The sequence below is a fragment of the Pelophylax lessonae genome (assembly GCF_965119305.1).
Source record: "Pelophylax lessonae genome assembly, chromosome: 2".
NCBI lineage: Eukaryota > Metazoa > Chordata > Amphibia > Anura > Ranidae > Pelophylax > Pelophylax lessonae.
Window position 1 is genome coordinate 594,596,331 of NC_138769.1, and position 14,518 is coordinate 594,610,848.

The 14,518-nt window shown below is 41.5% G+C and overlaps 1 protein-coding gene across 1 annotated transcript in view; it reads right to left on the bottom strand.

Moving 5' to 3' along the window:
* The window catches only part of NCKAP1L (NCK associated protein 1 like), a 341,915-nt gene that overhangs the window by 75,873 nt on the left and 251,524 nt on the right, over window positions 1-14,518 (bottom strand). The window contains exon 29 of the mRNA XM_082245566.1: window positions 6,551-6,660. Within this exon, the coding sequence (XP_082101692.1) occupies window positions 6,551-6,660 (110 nt within the window). The remainder of the gene's footprint in view (window positions 1-6,550; window positions 6,661-14,518) is intronic.

Here is a 14,518-nt window from a genome sequence, read left to right on the forward strand (position 1 = left end):
CACATTCACTAGCGGTGTATGCTGAGGTACTGCTGTTTAACCACTGAAAGCGGCCATTTTCTAATCACTGGAATATTTACAAAGTGGGGATTGTTTTATGTTATTTTTTTTAGTTCTGTTAATTACTTCCTGGTCTTTTTCTCAGTTACACTACAGGAATCAAATTTTGTGCAATTAGTTATAGTCCATTTTTCTGCATCTTTTAATTGCTTTCTATCAATTTAAACAATTGTAGCACCCTCCTAGGTAGGTGCTAGAGAGAGAGTATAGTTTTGAATCCTGTCCGCTTACCAGAGGAATTTCAGGTAAATCAATATATGTTTTCTGCCTACCAGAGAGCAGGATCTGCTAGTGAGGTCTGCTCAATGTGCTCAGGTGCAACTCTGTCTGTCTGTCGAGTGTTTCACACTGGTCCAATAGGGAGGCAAATTGGATAGTGGGAGGAAACCTGATGAATGAGTGCACAGGCGTTTAATACAGCCCTGGTGATTTGGCAGAGAAAAGTGCCTCGTGTGCATTCTGGGATACTGTATAAAAGCCAGGAGCACATGTGCTCATGGTTTTTTGTTTGGAAAACGGAGTCCCAAAAGGGGGGGACGGTTGCTTCTTCCTCTGTAGAGGTGCCATGCGGCCTCAGGTAGTCCACCTGAGGGCCGAGAGAGCTAGAGAGGAACTGAACCCAGAGGTCCTGTGGAGCTGACTGAGAGGAGAGACACTGAAGGATCTGATTCTGCAGTACAGTGAGTACAGATCTGTGTCAAGGGGCCTGACCCGAGGGGGCTACCCCTGCAGCTGGAAGAGTCAGTGGACGGGTGTCAGTAAAGGGGATGCTAGTGAGTATCCTGAAGATAAGGTAGATCACCAAGTCTATTGCTGGAGAGAAAGAGCAAGGAGACTTAACCCTTTTCATATATGTGGCAGCATGGTTTAAGCAGCGTGACTGCTTCCACAAGCAACCTGGTGAGCCAAGTGAGAGTTGTCCTATCCAATGTACATAGTTCCAGTTGGAGTATCCCACTATTCTCCCATCCAAGTTCCACAATAAATACAAAAAACCAACACCCCTGGACTGTTTTTTGAGCAACGAGCCATTGGGAGTAAGGATGAATGTGTGAATTTTACCCTAAGTGACTGTGTGCTGGTAATCAGAGGAGGCCCAGCAAGTCATCATACAGCAAGCATTACGGGGACAGTGCTACATTTGGGGGCTCGTCCGGGATTTCCTCTGAGTTACAGCAGCTGTTGCTACCAGCAATGGCCAAATATTTGCCCAAGTAATGCTATGTCTTCTCAAGCAAAGTGCTGGAGTGTCAGTGGAGAAAGTAATGTCTGCTCTACAGTGATCAGTGCAAGTGTGCTTCCAAGTCATGGTCACGACAGTGGTTGCTTTAGACAAGGATTGGACATTTACCTAAGAAACACTATGTTTTCTTAAGTAAAGTGCTGGAGTGTCAGTGGAGAAAGTAATGTCTGCTCTACAGTGATCAGTGCAAGTATGCTTCCAAGTCATAGTTATGGCAGTGGTTGCTATTGGAAACGACCGTACATTTACCTAGAAAACATTATGTCTTTTCAAGTAAAGTGCTGGAGTGTCGATGGAGAAAGGGTGTGCTGTATTGTAGGAGAAAATCGCGTCTACTTTACAGTAACCTGTCTAAGTGTGCTTTCAAGTTATGGTCAAGAAAGCAGTGACCCAGGACGCGGGGATCAGCGCGTCAGGGGTTGTGTCTTTACATGTGCTGTGGGGGAAAATGTCTGCCGTGCACTCAATTACAGTGGGACAATTTCAGTAGCAAGAGAGTTCAGTTGGCTTGTGAATATAGAAGTGCAACTGAAGCTCAAGTACAGACAGAAAAGGCAGATGTATGTGTATCTGTGGCAGGGAGCACAATCTGCATTGCAGTACCATTCGTGCAGGCTGGGCAGTGTTATGGCAGCAGGGAAGGGGTTACTGCACCGTGTGGGAGAGGGTGCGCCAAAGAGATCTGCCTTACAGGAGGAGCCACTGCCAAAGAGTCAGCTAGTCTGAGGCTGTGGGTGGAGTCGCCACCTGAAGGCCGCCAATCCGAATAAGGGAAGGGAGCTAAGACGTCCCTTCCGTAATTTAGAGTAGCTGATACGCAGACACATGTGTGGAGGAGGAAGATGGTGGATCACAGGGTTAATGGAAGTGCAGGGGCTATCCCAGGTGTTGGCGGAGAACCTGTGGAGCAGACTGAGTAGCCAAATTCGACCCTGTGGGACACCAGGGTTCGATTAGTGCCCAAAGAAAGTCTGGCCTTGTGCAGCGGAAGGGACACGGACCATCTAGGACTGGTATGCAGCAGATGCCTGAATGTCTCCATGGGGTTGTGGGCGTGGAGTCAGTGTGGGCACTGCGGCGGCATGTTGTGGATAGAACGGATTGACTGCCAGCCCAGAAGGCTGTATGTGAACTGGGAGACAGGAACCACTCGTGAACTGCTGAGACCTAGTGTGGCCATTCCTGTTGGAAGAGGATGGAGAGTGCCGGGAGTACCGCTGGGGTCGGGACCAGTAATGCAAACCTGCACTACTATCTGCAAAACCAGGGAGACCCACGTCTGAGAGTTGCAGTGCACGCAAGTTGTGAGGGCCGAGCAGCGGCCAAAAGATGCAACAGCAACAGTCGCAACAATTAACAGTCCAGCTCTTAAGAGGCAGAGGGGAGTCAATGGGCCCAGAAGTTGGAGGCTTTAAGTTCGTCCAGTGAGGGGGAGGCAGGGGCCATCCATTGATGTAGGCTTACCCAGTTTCCAGCATCGTTGTGGGTCCCTGGAAGAGGGAATCAATGACTGGAGGCCAGAAGTGGAGACTGAGTGGGACTGGGGAACTGATGAGTAGAGAAGCCCTACAAGTTCCAGTTCCCTCAGTGAAGAGATAGAGGTAGCAGTTGGTTGCATGTAGTGCGCAAGGAACTTGGGGTTCTGCAAGCCCTATGCAACTAGGGTCCCAGATCTATCCCCACCTCACACCTATGCCTGGGCTCAAGCACAGGATGAAACCTACTCCAGTCTGATCAAGACCCTGTACACTCCACCTGGGAGAGGAGACAGGCAAAAATTTCCCAGGTTCTCACACTTCCAACGCCTTGTCCAAAGGAAGGTGGCCCTTGAGTATGCATATGATTATCCATATGCTCCCAGGGAGATAATGGAGGAAATCGAGAACAAGAGAGGGGCCCGGTGTGGAGAAGCTGTTTGGGACTTCCTATATGTCCCTAAGCTGCATTGGAACCAATCCCAGCCTCAGTTGTGGGTCACCTTCTTTTCAATCAAGGCAAATTTGAATCTGGTGCGGTCCATCTACATTGACCAAGTAGAGGTCAACCGCCCAGATGGAAATGGCCAAGCTTGGGCCATTAATATTCGAAATCCTGAAGGCAAGATACCTCATCCTGACCATTACTACTGAGGTGTTCCGAGAAAGTTGAGTTAGCAAGGGGCTAGTTAGCATGAAGAGTATGATATATTGACTAAAAATTGTTACAAAGGGGCTAGTGTGCCTGAAGAGTCCCTTTGACACTATAATTGCTGTTAGGGCTGAAGGCCCTGTTCCCAAATCCCTTTCCCTTCTATCCTTGCAAAAGAAGATGGGGATCAGTGAAACTGCTACAGTTTCTTCACTTGGGAGAAGAAATTTTGCCACAAAGAACTTCTCCTGTTAAAGCCAGGGGCTGCTACCCGGAGGGGATATCTTATTGGCCATGGGCCACTTTTGCTGCTAAAAGGAGTGTTGAGAAAGGACACTTTGTGAAGATACTTTTTTTAAAGGACAGTTTGGGAAGATCCTTTGGGCCAGTGGGCCAGAGTAATGCTGAAGGAAAGTTTGTGCGAGTTGCTACCTTGTGAGAGAAGGGTAGTAAGTCATTGCCTCTTCAGAGAGAGGGATGCCAGAGTGAAGGATCCCTTGAAGAGTTCTTACAGAGACTCACAAGTAAGGCAAACTTTGCTCAGGCTCCATAAAGAATAGCTTTCCACCAGGAGAAGATGTGTTGCCTCTTTGTTACAGAAGGAAAGCACACTGTGAACACCAGTCGGGTGGACTCTGCATTTCTTCATCCTAACTTCTGGGTCTGACTAGTATAGGAAAGAGTCAGTGCCCTGGTATCTGAGAGGGACTGTGCCTCTTGCTAGTCAAAATTGGTTCCCAGATGGAATCTGTGATAATGTGTTACTTAGTTAGATTAACAGAAATTGTTCTGTTTTATCTATCACAGGTGCACAACAGCGACTAGTCAAGCATGCCCTTAGGGGGCCGGCAGTGTTGGAGATCTCTACGGTAATGTTAGCATCAGAGATTTTGTGCGTGAGAAGGTCAACTCTATGGAGAGGGCAGTCTCACTGTAAGTATGTAGGATGTTTAAAATTGCTATGTACTTACCTTTTCCTTTGCAGGCTTGCAGAGGACCTTCTGGCCTTGGAAAGGCCGTCCCCTGCCTGCATTTGTACATATGTAAAATTGCTATTTGTAGTTTAGTCAGTTAGGAGATTTTACCTTCACCTGTCAGACAGATTTTTGTTTGGCAGGGGGGATGCATTGGTACAAATGCCCCCAGGTAACTTTCCATGTGGAAATAATGTACAGCAGAGATATATATTTTTTCACGTAATTAATTGTATCCACTCGCCACATATGGGGTATGTCCCATGGCCCTGTACATATGTTATATCCCTTTTCCCCCTTTCCAAGTTTGTGGGATACTCCTTGCAAATTTTTGTACAGGTATTTTTGTAGGGGCTTCTCTAAAATGCAAAATTTCCATATAATCCAATAATCAGCATTAATGGTTTGGCATTGAGAAACTTTTTAAGCCAGTAAATAATTATCCTCGTCATTATGTGTTCCTGTAGTGTCTCTAAAATTTGTTAATTACTTCTTGGATGCAAAAACAGACACCTTAAGGCAAATGAGCATACATTTACCTTTGTTATAGTGTACCCCAAGAGTGCCAAAACTCCAAGCTCTCCTTATGCAAACACCAACTAATAAGTCAACACTTTTACTCACTTTCCCCCCACCCCATCTTCTCTCTATTAGACGATAATTGTGATAAGCAGCTTAAACTTAAAGTATAACTAAAGGCAAAACTTTTTTTTTAGTTTTGGATAGAGTGGAGAGGGATTAGAACACCTGTCAGTTTTTATTGCTGTCTGGGTCCCCGTTACGGAGATTAGGCCTCTCTATTTGTCTTGTTTACCATTATCATTAAAAAATAAAATACAAATCCCAAATTTTGGCCTGTCCATGAAAAAGTAAAGGGGGGGGGGGGTTTGATTGGGGACACAACTTCTGATGACCTGGGGGTCTCCGAAGAATTCTCTAAATTTTCAAGGATTTCCCCTCACTTCCTGTTTGGCTTTGGCACAGGATGTGAAGGTAAATCCCTGCAATGGGACACAGATGGAGAAAAAAATACCTGGGTGTTGGGTTTCCCAGATACTATAGTAGAAGGATAAAGCCACAAACATGTTCCTGGAGGTGGCTTATTTTGCATCCAAGTGGAGACTTACTTTAGGATCATTAGGGTTTGCTTTAACCCTCCTCTTATGTTAGCTTTCTGTTACTATCCATGATGTTAACGGGCCGGTTTTGACCTGTGTCTTAAATCAGCCATAAAATACCCTCGGAACAATTATTTATCATCCAATTTGTTTCTTACCTCTTGGTTACCTTGTTAGGCTTCTTTATCCTTGAAAAGATTGGTTTTAATATTTTTCGTGTGACCCCTTAGACCTTTCTTTTGATAGCATACCTCTCATTTTCAAATTTAAAAAATGGTAAAATAAAGTCAGCAACTCTGAAATGTATTGGTCCTATGTTTCTTCACTTTATTTAGAGAAGCAGACAAGCAGGCAAAGAGATAGACCCCTCCCTAACTACAGCTCACAGGGTTGCGAGGTGATTGGCTGTCAGTGTTACTAAGCAGAGAGAGTGTTTATGATTTTAGTTTTGGCATTTATTCGTGTCCTAAAATCCTATATTATAACTGGGTCAGAATTGACCCTAACACCATAAATGTCCTAATTTTCACCACAGTATTTTATAATTTAGTGAAAAGGATTCTTTTTCTATTACATTGTTTAAATAGAGGTTCCTGACAAAGTAAATAAACAAATTTATGTGATACTTATAGACATTCAAAAATGAAAACGGGTCGGTTCTGACCCTAACATAAGAGGAGGGTTAAATAATTATATTAAGCAGTATTGTTATTTTACAGTAAAAAGCTACATAACAGACACACTACTGCACCTCTTGATGTTAAAGAATTTCAGTCCCCCAATGTTTCTAACCATACAACATGGAGAAAACGTGAGTGCCTACTCCTTCTCTTCAAGCATACCATAGCTGATAGTCCTGATAGTCCTGCACCAAGAAAAAACTTAGCATCTGTGGTGTAATGCAAGCTTCCAGTGCTTTGCTATGTGTAAGCATTCCTCTTTAAGTGAACACTTAAAAAAAAACAATTTTAATAATGATACATTAAACTGAACTGTGATATTTATAAAATACCATGACAACTGCTTACCAGCAAGAACTCTTTGAGGTGCGTCTCTATATTCTTATGGTAGATAGTGAAGAATGCAGCAGACACCTGAATGATAGCTTTGGCCAGGCAGTGGCTGTTGTTATGGTATCCTGCAAAAACAAGCACATTTGCTGAATATAAGGTTAGCCAATAACTAATTCCCTTGGGGAGCATGTCAACCAACACTAACACTGGGAAATTTAAAGGATCAGTCCACTAGAATATATCACCTATTTTATATTTTTTGTTTTTTATTATTAACTCACATCAAAAATTTCCATTCACACACATAAATATCACATACATGTGGCATTGCTTTTTTTCACATGAAATAATAAAATCAATTATTTCTTATGAATCTAAATAAAATATAGGTTAGAGGCTTTCAAGTTTTTGTATGGCCACAAGGACAGGAAATGATCAGAAATCCACTCTAATTAGAACACAGACATGAAAAAAAAAAAAGAATGTTATTATCCTTCCTAGCTTTGCCCAAACAATAAAAAAAAAACAATGTCTGGAGTGTCTCTTTATTTTTACCCTTTTCATCACACATTATATAGGCATGGTCCACTGTTGTGTGTGCTAGGAAATCTTTTAGTTGTTTGTGATGTGTCACCCTTGACATTCTCCAGACGGCCAATTTCTGGGTGTTGGCAAAGGACCGACACTGTCTTGTGTCTGGATCTTCATGTTTAGACAAAAATGAATAATCTCATTTTTAATACAATTGTTATATGTGTTATTGTTTTTCTTTATAAAGATTAGGTTGCACACAGAAATACTCTTGAAGAAGTGGCTACAACCGCGAAACATGCTGAGAAGATATGGACATATTCTTTAAGATGAGAGCTTTTTTAGAGTTTTTTCTCTGTTACATTGAGCCTAATTCACTAAGAATAAGGAGAAGAAATAGTCATTCTACATTTACTTACTCCCAATTAAAACAACTGAGACCTCAACTAGGTGAACATGTGAACGGAAAAGTAGGAGTACAAATAGGTGAATATGCATTAGTGAATTCCAAATTGGCATAGTCATGTTTCCAAAACTGGCAATTGCCAACAAGTTTTCTATATGAAACTGCACAGCAGTATTTAGCTATGATCATGTGTGTACATATATGCCAAAAAAATATGGGGGGTGCTCTACCTCGTGTAAGGCTATTTATTTATATTACAATTATTGTGCATAGATGTTTTGTTCTGAAGGATTATTACAAAGTAATTCCATGAGGTTACATGCATTTATCATTTACAGTTACATATCTGTTATTTGTTTTTTTTTTATGTTACATTTATTTTTTTATGAGACTATAGAGTTCTAATTATCTATGTTCATTCTTTAATCATACTAAACTATTATGCAAGTCTAATTGTACTTGGCACATTACCTTAGTGGTCTGCGTTCATGAGCAAAAAGCTCTTAGGTCATGAGTTCAAATCCCAACCATGCTAACACCCTGCGTATTCACTAGTGTTTGATTATTTTAGTTCCGCACAATAATATTTTTGCTAAATAACATACCATTACATGCAATTGAGCGAGTTTGGGATTAGAACCCATGGTATGAGTCTTTCTAGATAGGCATGCTACCCACTAAGCCATTGAGATGAGCACAACTACACTTATGATATACAGTAGTACCATGATTAACGAATGAACATAGATCAAAAGAATCTATATTCCCCTAAAATACAAATGCAAGATCATTGCTAAATCGCCAAAAATTAGTAGATGTAACTTGTTTTGCTTATTTTGCTGGAGTCAGAACAAGATTTACAAGAAAATTCACTGCCTGCTAGTCTGGATAATTTGCCTGATGATTTGGAGAACATTATCACTCACCATCTGACCTGTGAAATACTTGCCTTTGGTAAGAGTTTTGATATACCACATATCGTAAGAGTAAGAGTAAGGGTGAAAGGTCAGGACTTTATATCTATTACACTGGCTGGTGTCATCTTCTCAAGTGTTTTAATATGTTGGGTTGGTAAGGGTATTACCTCTCTTTTCTTTACACGTGGGTGCCAAGAGGGATTTGGTGTTTGCACGTCCTCTTCTTCATCTTCATTCACCATCAAGAAGATTTCAACCTTTTTTTCATTTTGGACTTGTTTTGGACTGCTCATATTTCTATAGCACGTTTTTGTTCACATTGTGCACTATTTATAATATCTGTGTATATTTATATATTAGGTATTTTGTTCATTGTGTTTTCCTTTTTGGTTCAACACACATTTTTCACATCTAGCGCACCCATTTTTTGCACGGGCACCAGCGATCATTCCCCACGAAGAGAAAACGGCGGTCTGCTGTTGTAAATACAGCAGACCGTTGTTCTCTCTGTTATCAACACAGATCCCCTGTGTTTCTGCTATTTACGAAAACAGGTCTCTGTGTTGATATTACAAGCCCACCCCCCGCCTCAGTTACAAAACACCCCCTAGGCTCACACTTAACCCTTTGATCGCCCCTGGGTTAACCTCTTCGATGCCAGTGTCATTATTACAGTAACACTGCATATTTTTAGCACTGATTACTATAGTAATGTCACTGGTCCCCCCAAAGTGTCAAAAATGTCAGTTAGGTGTCCGATCTATCCGCCGCAACATCGCAGTCCCACTAAAAATCGCAGATCGCCACCATTACTAGTAAAAAACATAAATAAATAAAAATTACATAAATCTTTCTCTTTTGTAGATAAAACAACTTTTGCGCAAACCAATCAAAATACGCTTATTTGGATTTTCTTTACCAAAAATATGTAGCAGAATACAAATTGGCCTAAAATGATAGAAAAATATTAGATTTTTACTTTTTTTTTGGGAATGATTATATAGCAGAAAGTGAAAGAAATGTATTTTTTTTTTTTCAGAAGTGTTGCTCTTTTTTTGTTTATAGCGCAAAAAATAAAAATCGCACAGTTGATCAAATACTACCAAATAAAGCTCTATTTGTGGGGGAAAAAAGGACAATTGCACAATTGTCCATTAAAGTAACGCAAAAAATGGCCTGGTCATTAAAGGGGAAAATCTTCCGGTCCAGAAGTGGTTAAAGAGTTCATCTCAAAATTAAAATGTATGTTTTTGTGGAAGTAACAGTTATACAATGAGAATCAATGGTTGATGTACTATTATGAATAAATGTACTATTTATATATACACTTGCATGTATATATAAGTAGTACATCGTTTGCTAGCTCTCACAAATTCACACTTGCTTGTCATTCACACATTACGGAATTCACTATAGCACGGGGCTAAAACTAAATGAGTGTAGGTTTGTGACTAGTTTTCTAGTCTGGGCATGCTCAGTTGTGTCAGTACAGAGTTCTAAAAACAGGGTGAATTTATCTCTTCCAGACTTTCAAGCAAATTGCTGCTTTCACAACAATATTTTAAGAAATGCAAAATTAGGTCATCTCCAAACAATATACCACATGTTTAGGAACCATTTAATCTATGAGATTAAGCTCTAAACATTATTTCCATGCACAATTCACCTGCTTCTAGCACTACTACTGATTTAGACAGTCACTGATTTATGTGACCTATAGTGAATTTGATTTTGTGAGTAAATATTCACCACGTGCTATAGTAAATACCGTTTGACTAGTTTTAGTCATTTGTGACCATTTGTTCACCCATTTGCCGTCTAGGTCAGGGCCGGCCTTAGGTGTTCAGGCGCCCTGTGCGAGCTAATCCTGTGGCGCCCCCACCGCGCGCGTGACCCCCCCGCACATTTTCTTGCACTTTATTTGACTTTTCTTTTTTATGATCACTAATAACTTAGCCCCCCTTACATTAGAGACCCCTCACAGAGCCCCCCTTACATCAAATACCCCTTTACATTAGAGATCCCCACAGAGCCCCCCCCTTACATCAAAGACCCCCTTACATTAGAGACCCCCACAGAACCCCCCCTTACATCAGAGACTCCCCACACAGAGCCCCCCTTACATCAGAGACCCCCACACAGTGCTCCCCTTACATCAGAGACCCCCCACATAGAGCCCCCCTTACATCAGAGACCCCCACACTGAACCTCCAGGCCACGATCGCCGCTTACCTCCCGCTGTGCGGCCTGATCATCTGCAAGCTGTGATGACCGCACGGCGCCCCTGTTGCCCATGGCGCCCTGTGCGGCCGCACAGCTCGCACACCCCAAAGGCCGGCCCTGGTCTAGGTGCAATAGTTAATTAGGCCCATAATGTCTCTCTGTATGTTTTTTGAAACTGATACAATAAAATATTATTTTTAGACTACTTATGTTGTATTGTTCCATATCAGCATCATTAAAGTCCACGAAATAGCCTCAAAATATACATCTTTCCCAAAGTTTGTGATGTATGTTGCCCTTCTGTGTGCATCTTACTACAAATGCTAGTTAGAGGTTAGGGTGGTTGGCACTTTTTTTTATACAGTTGGTTGAATTGGGGTGTGGGGACGCACTGGATGTCTTTGTTGCCATTGTGCCCTTGCTGGGCATCACATGCTTCCCTGTGCCCTCCAGGCACACTGGCCCCTAATCTATCCAGTGCTATATTTTATAGAGTTAGGATCGCAGTGTACAGAGGAGCCTTGACGTGAGCACTCTGGCTTACGCATACATTTGCAAATGTGTGAAACCAAACCTTCTGTTTTTAACGTAAATTGTTAGACAGGGCCAATTAGGTTGTTTTGCAGGCTGGCTGGCTGGCTGGCAAGTGTGCTGGGAAATTTTTTGTTTGTGATGGACTGTTTTCTCCATGGTCGACTGTTGCTGTAATCAAGAAACCTACCCTGACAAATCCCATGCAGATTCAACAAAGGATGAAAAGGGTAAAAAATATTAAAAAAAAAGAAAGAAAGGCAGTAGTATTTTTGATGAACCATGCTATAGAAAACAAATGTCCCTAATTACTAAATTTCCCTTCAAATGGTCTACAACCATGAATAAATATCTTGGCACCATGATCCTCAGAATCTCTCCACCACTTTTGTAATAATACCCCCCTCCCTATATTCCCTATATAAAATCAAATAGGACCTTGCCCAATGACAATGTTTGGGGTTCTTTTGGATTCTTGTATAGAATAAGAAACACTCAGATGCATAGGGATTGATTTACTAAAGGCAAATAGACTGATCACTTTGCAAAAGAAGTTGTGCCTTGCAGGGAAATCTGCCCCAGAGTTCAGTGAAATAACTAAAGCCCTGTACACACGCAACGATTATCGGCCGACCGTCCGTCTTTTGTCCAGAGTTGTGTTTTGTTGGTTGGAACGTGCCTAGACTGCACACGAATTTTCTCGCCCAACAAAATTCTACTTCAGAAGTGATGTCATGTGTTGGTATGCTTTCTTTGTGTTCTTTCTGCACTCAGCATGCCCAGACTTGCTGATCAGATTTTTCCCTGTCGAAATCTGTACTGACTGCACGAAAATCGGCCGTTGTGTTGACGGCCAACAAAAATTTTATAGTCTGCACACCAGATTTTTTTCGGCCGAAAAGTCGGAGTTGGTTGTCGGAAGCATCGTACTAAGAAGCCGAAAATCGGCAGATCGGTCGTCGGACGAAAATTCCATGCCAATTTTCGATGCGTGTGTACAGGGCTTTAAGCTCTGCTGACTTCCATCATTGAATCATGTGCATGTGACTAGCTATTCTTTCCATAGGGAAACTTCACGACATTCAAAAAGCTCTGGGACACATTCCCTTGGAACTTTTCTTTCAAAGTGAACAGCATATTTGCCTTTAGGAAATTAACCCAAGAATCTCCTTAATGCACTCTTCGATCATTTATATATCACAATATTATGCTCCTACATACTAAACTAAGTGGGAAAAAGATGTACAGATACAGTTCACAACAGAGCAACCAGACAAAATAGTTATTATGCATGCAAAACAAAAAACTAGGAGTCTGGCTTCAAAATTCTTACCCATTGGTACAAAGTACCACAAATTATATGTTCCCAGACTCCTTGCTTGCTTAACTTGCTTAAAATGTGGCCACGTAAAGAGAGACATACTCCATCCTCTAGTCATGTTACATTCTTAGACCATTTAATGCATCTCTCAAAAATTGTCAGATTTTACTATGTCTAATGACCTGGCCTTTAATCTCATACATCACAAATCCATACAAGAAAATCTTCCTTCCCTCATCTGATTAAAGCAGCCAGGAGCTACATACCTCCAATGTGAAAGCAAGCCGGCACTCCCCTGATCTCACTGTGGATAGCCAAACACTAATGAAGCACATTGAATGGAGGATCATATTTTCTCATGCAGAGGAACACAAGACAAATTTTGGGGAACTCAGTTCTAATGGATTGAATTTACCTTCTTCTCCAAGTATGCAATGGCTCCTCAATACCTTTATAAATGTTCTCTGAGTAGCTTGAGCATTACAAGCAGGTGGTCATCCAGGGGTGGAGGAAGGAGACCCCTGGGCACCCACCACCTCGATCTCTATTCCCTATAAAATTCACATCCTCCATGTCCCCCCTATCATCTCCCCTGGGCCCTCCCCTATCTTATTCCCTTCATTCCCTCCTGTTCTCACCTAACCTGTATCCCCATACCTCTACTCACATTGCCTTGCCTCTCCCTTACTTGATCAGCTATTTAAAAAAAAACATACATTGGGGTGTACTTACAGTACCTTCAACAGACAGCTTCTACATCCATAATCCACTGTTTTCTGCATTTAAAGATCTCACAGCAAATATTGGATATGCTATACCCCGATTACTACTAAAATGTTTACATTTCAAATATCTGGCAAACCTACTGTACTAAACCAAAGAGTTTGCCTGATTGCTGTGTTGTATATATGCAATCTATACACACTTTTGTGTTAAATGTGTATGTGCCTTTTGTAAAAATAATAAATATATATAAAACAAATATTATTCTGTTATGGTTGTCTGTACTGTAATCCCTTACATATACCCAGTGAAGTGACTCAGGTGATACACAGAGATTAAACAATTCCTCCTACATAAGTTGAACCTGTTTATCTGCAGCCATTTCATCTGTAGATCGTTCTAAAAACACACAGAGCAAATTATTTTTTTCTCAATTCTTGCAGCAAGGGGTGGGGATCTGACCGCATATGCACTGCAGAGCCAGAACACGGAGTTCTTTGATATCTGAAAGCTGACTGGAGGGAAGGGTCACCCCCCTCCCCCATATAGGCTTGAGTCTCCTGCTGCGTGCTGGAGTGGGTGGCCCGTTTCCCTCTGAGCTGTTGTGCTGGGAAAAACTGAAGCGACTCATAAAGACAGCAGAGAGAGGAGAGATTCAATAGGAACCACACTTGGTGCTTTGGATTCAGATGAGTACATGCTATAGCTGGATGTGCTTTGTTAATTTTTTATGTCTGATGTTTAGTTTTTTAAATAAATCTTAGTGCATATGAACTTTTACAATCCTCACTTTAAAACAATGCAATGTCTTTATCTGTTTGCTAAAAGGTCAGCAGTAAATTAAAGCGGATCTTTGCATCTGAGCGTCACACACCAAAAAACACAATTTAATTCATTGTTAATATTTAAAGCAAACTCCCCCATTAATCCTTGTCTCCATGCTTTATTTTGTTGAAAAATCACTTAGAAAAACACCGCCCTAGTATTTCTGCCCATGGCCATCTTGAGTAAAGGCAAATTATTCATGTAGAATTTACTTTCTGGAAGCCATCTACCTTTAGCTCAAACATGCATACAGGAGAGCTGAGAAAATCGCTCCTTCTCTCCTGGAGACTTCAGGGAAGTATAACATCATTTGCCCAGGCAAGAAACCAGGAAGTAACTAAAGGCAGTAGTTTTTTGATGTACCATGCTTTTGAAAACAAATGTCCCTAAATGCTAACTTTCCCTTCAAATGGTCTAAAACCATTATTAAATATCTTGTCACCATGATTCTCAGAATCTCCCCACCACTTTTGTAATAATCCCCCCCTCCCTATTTAAAATCAAAT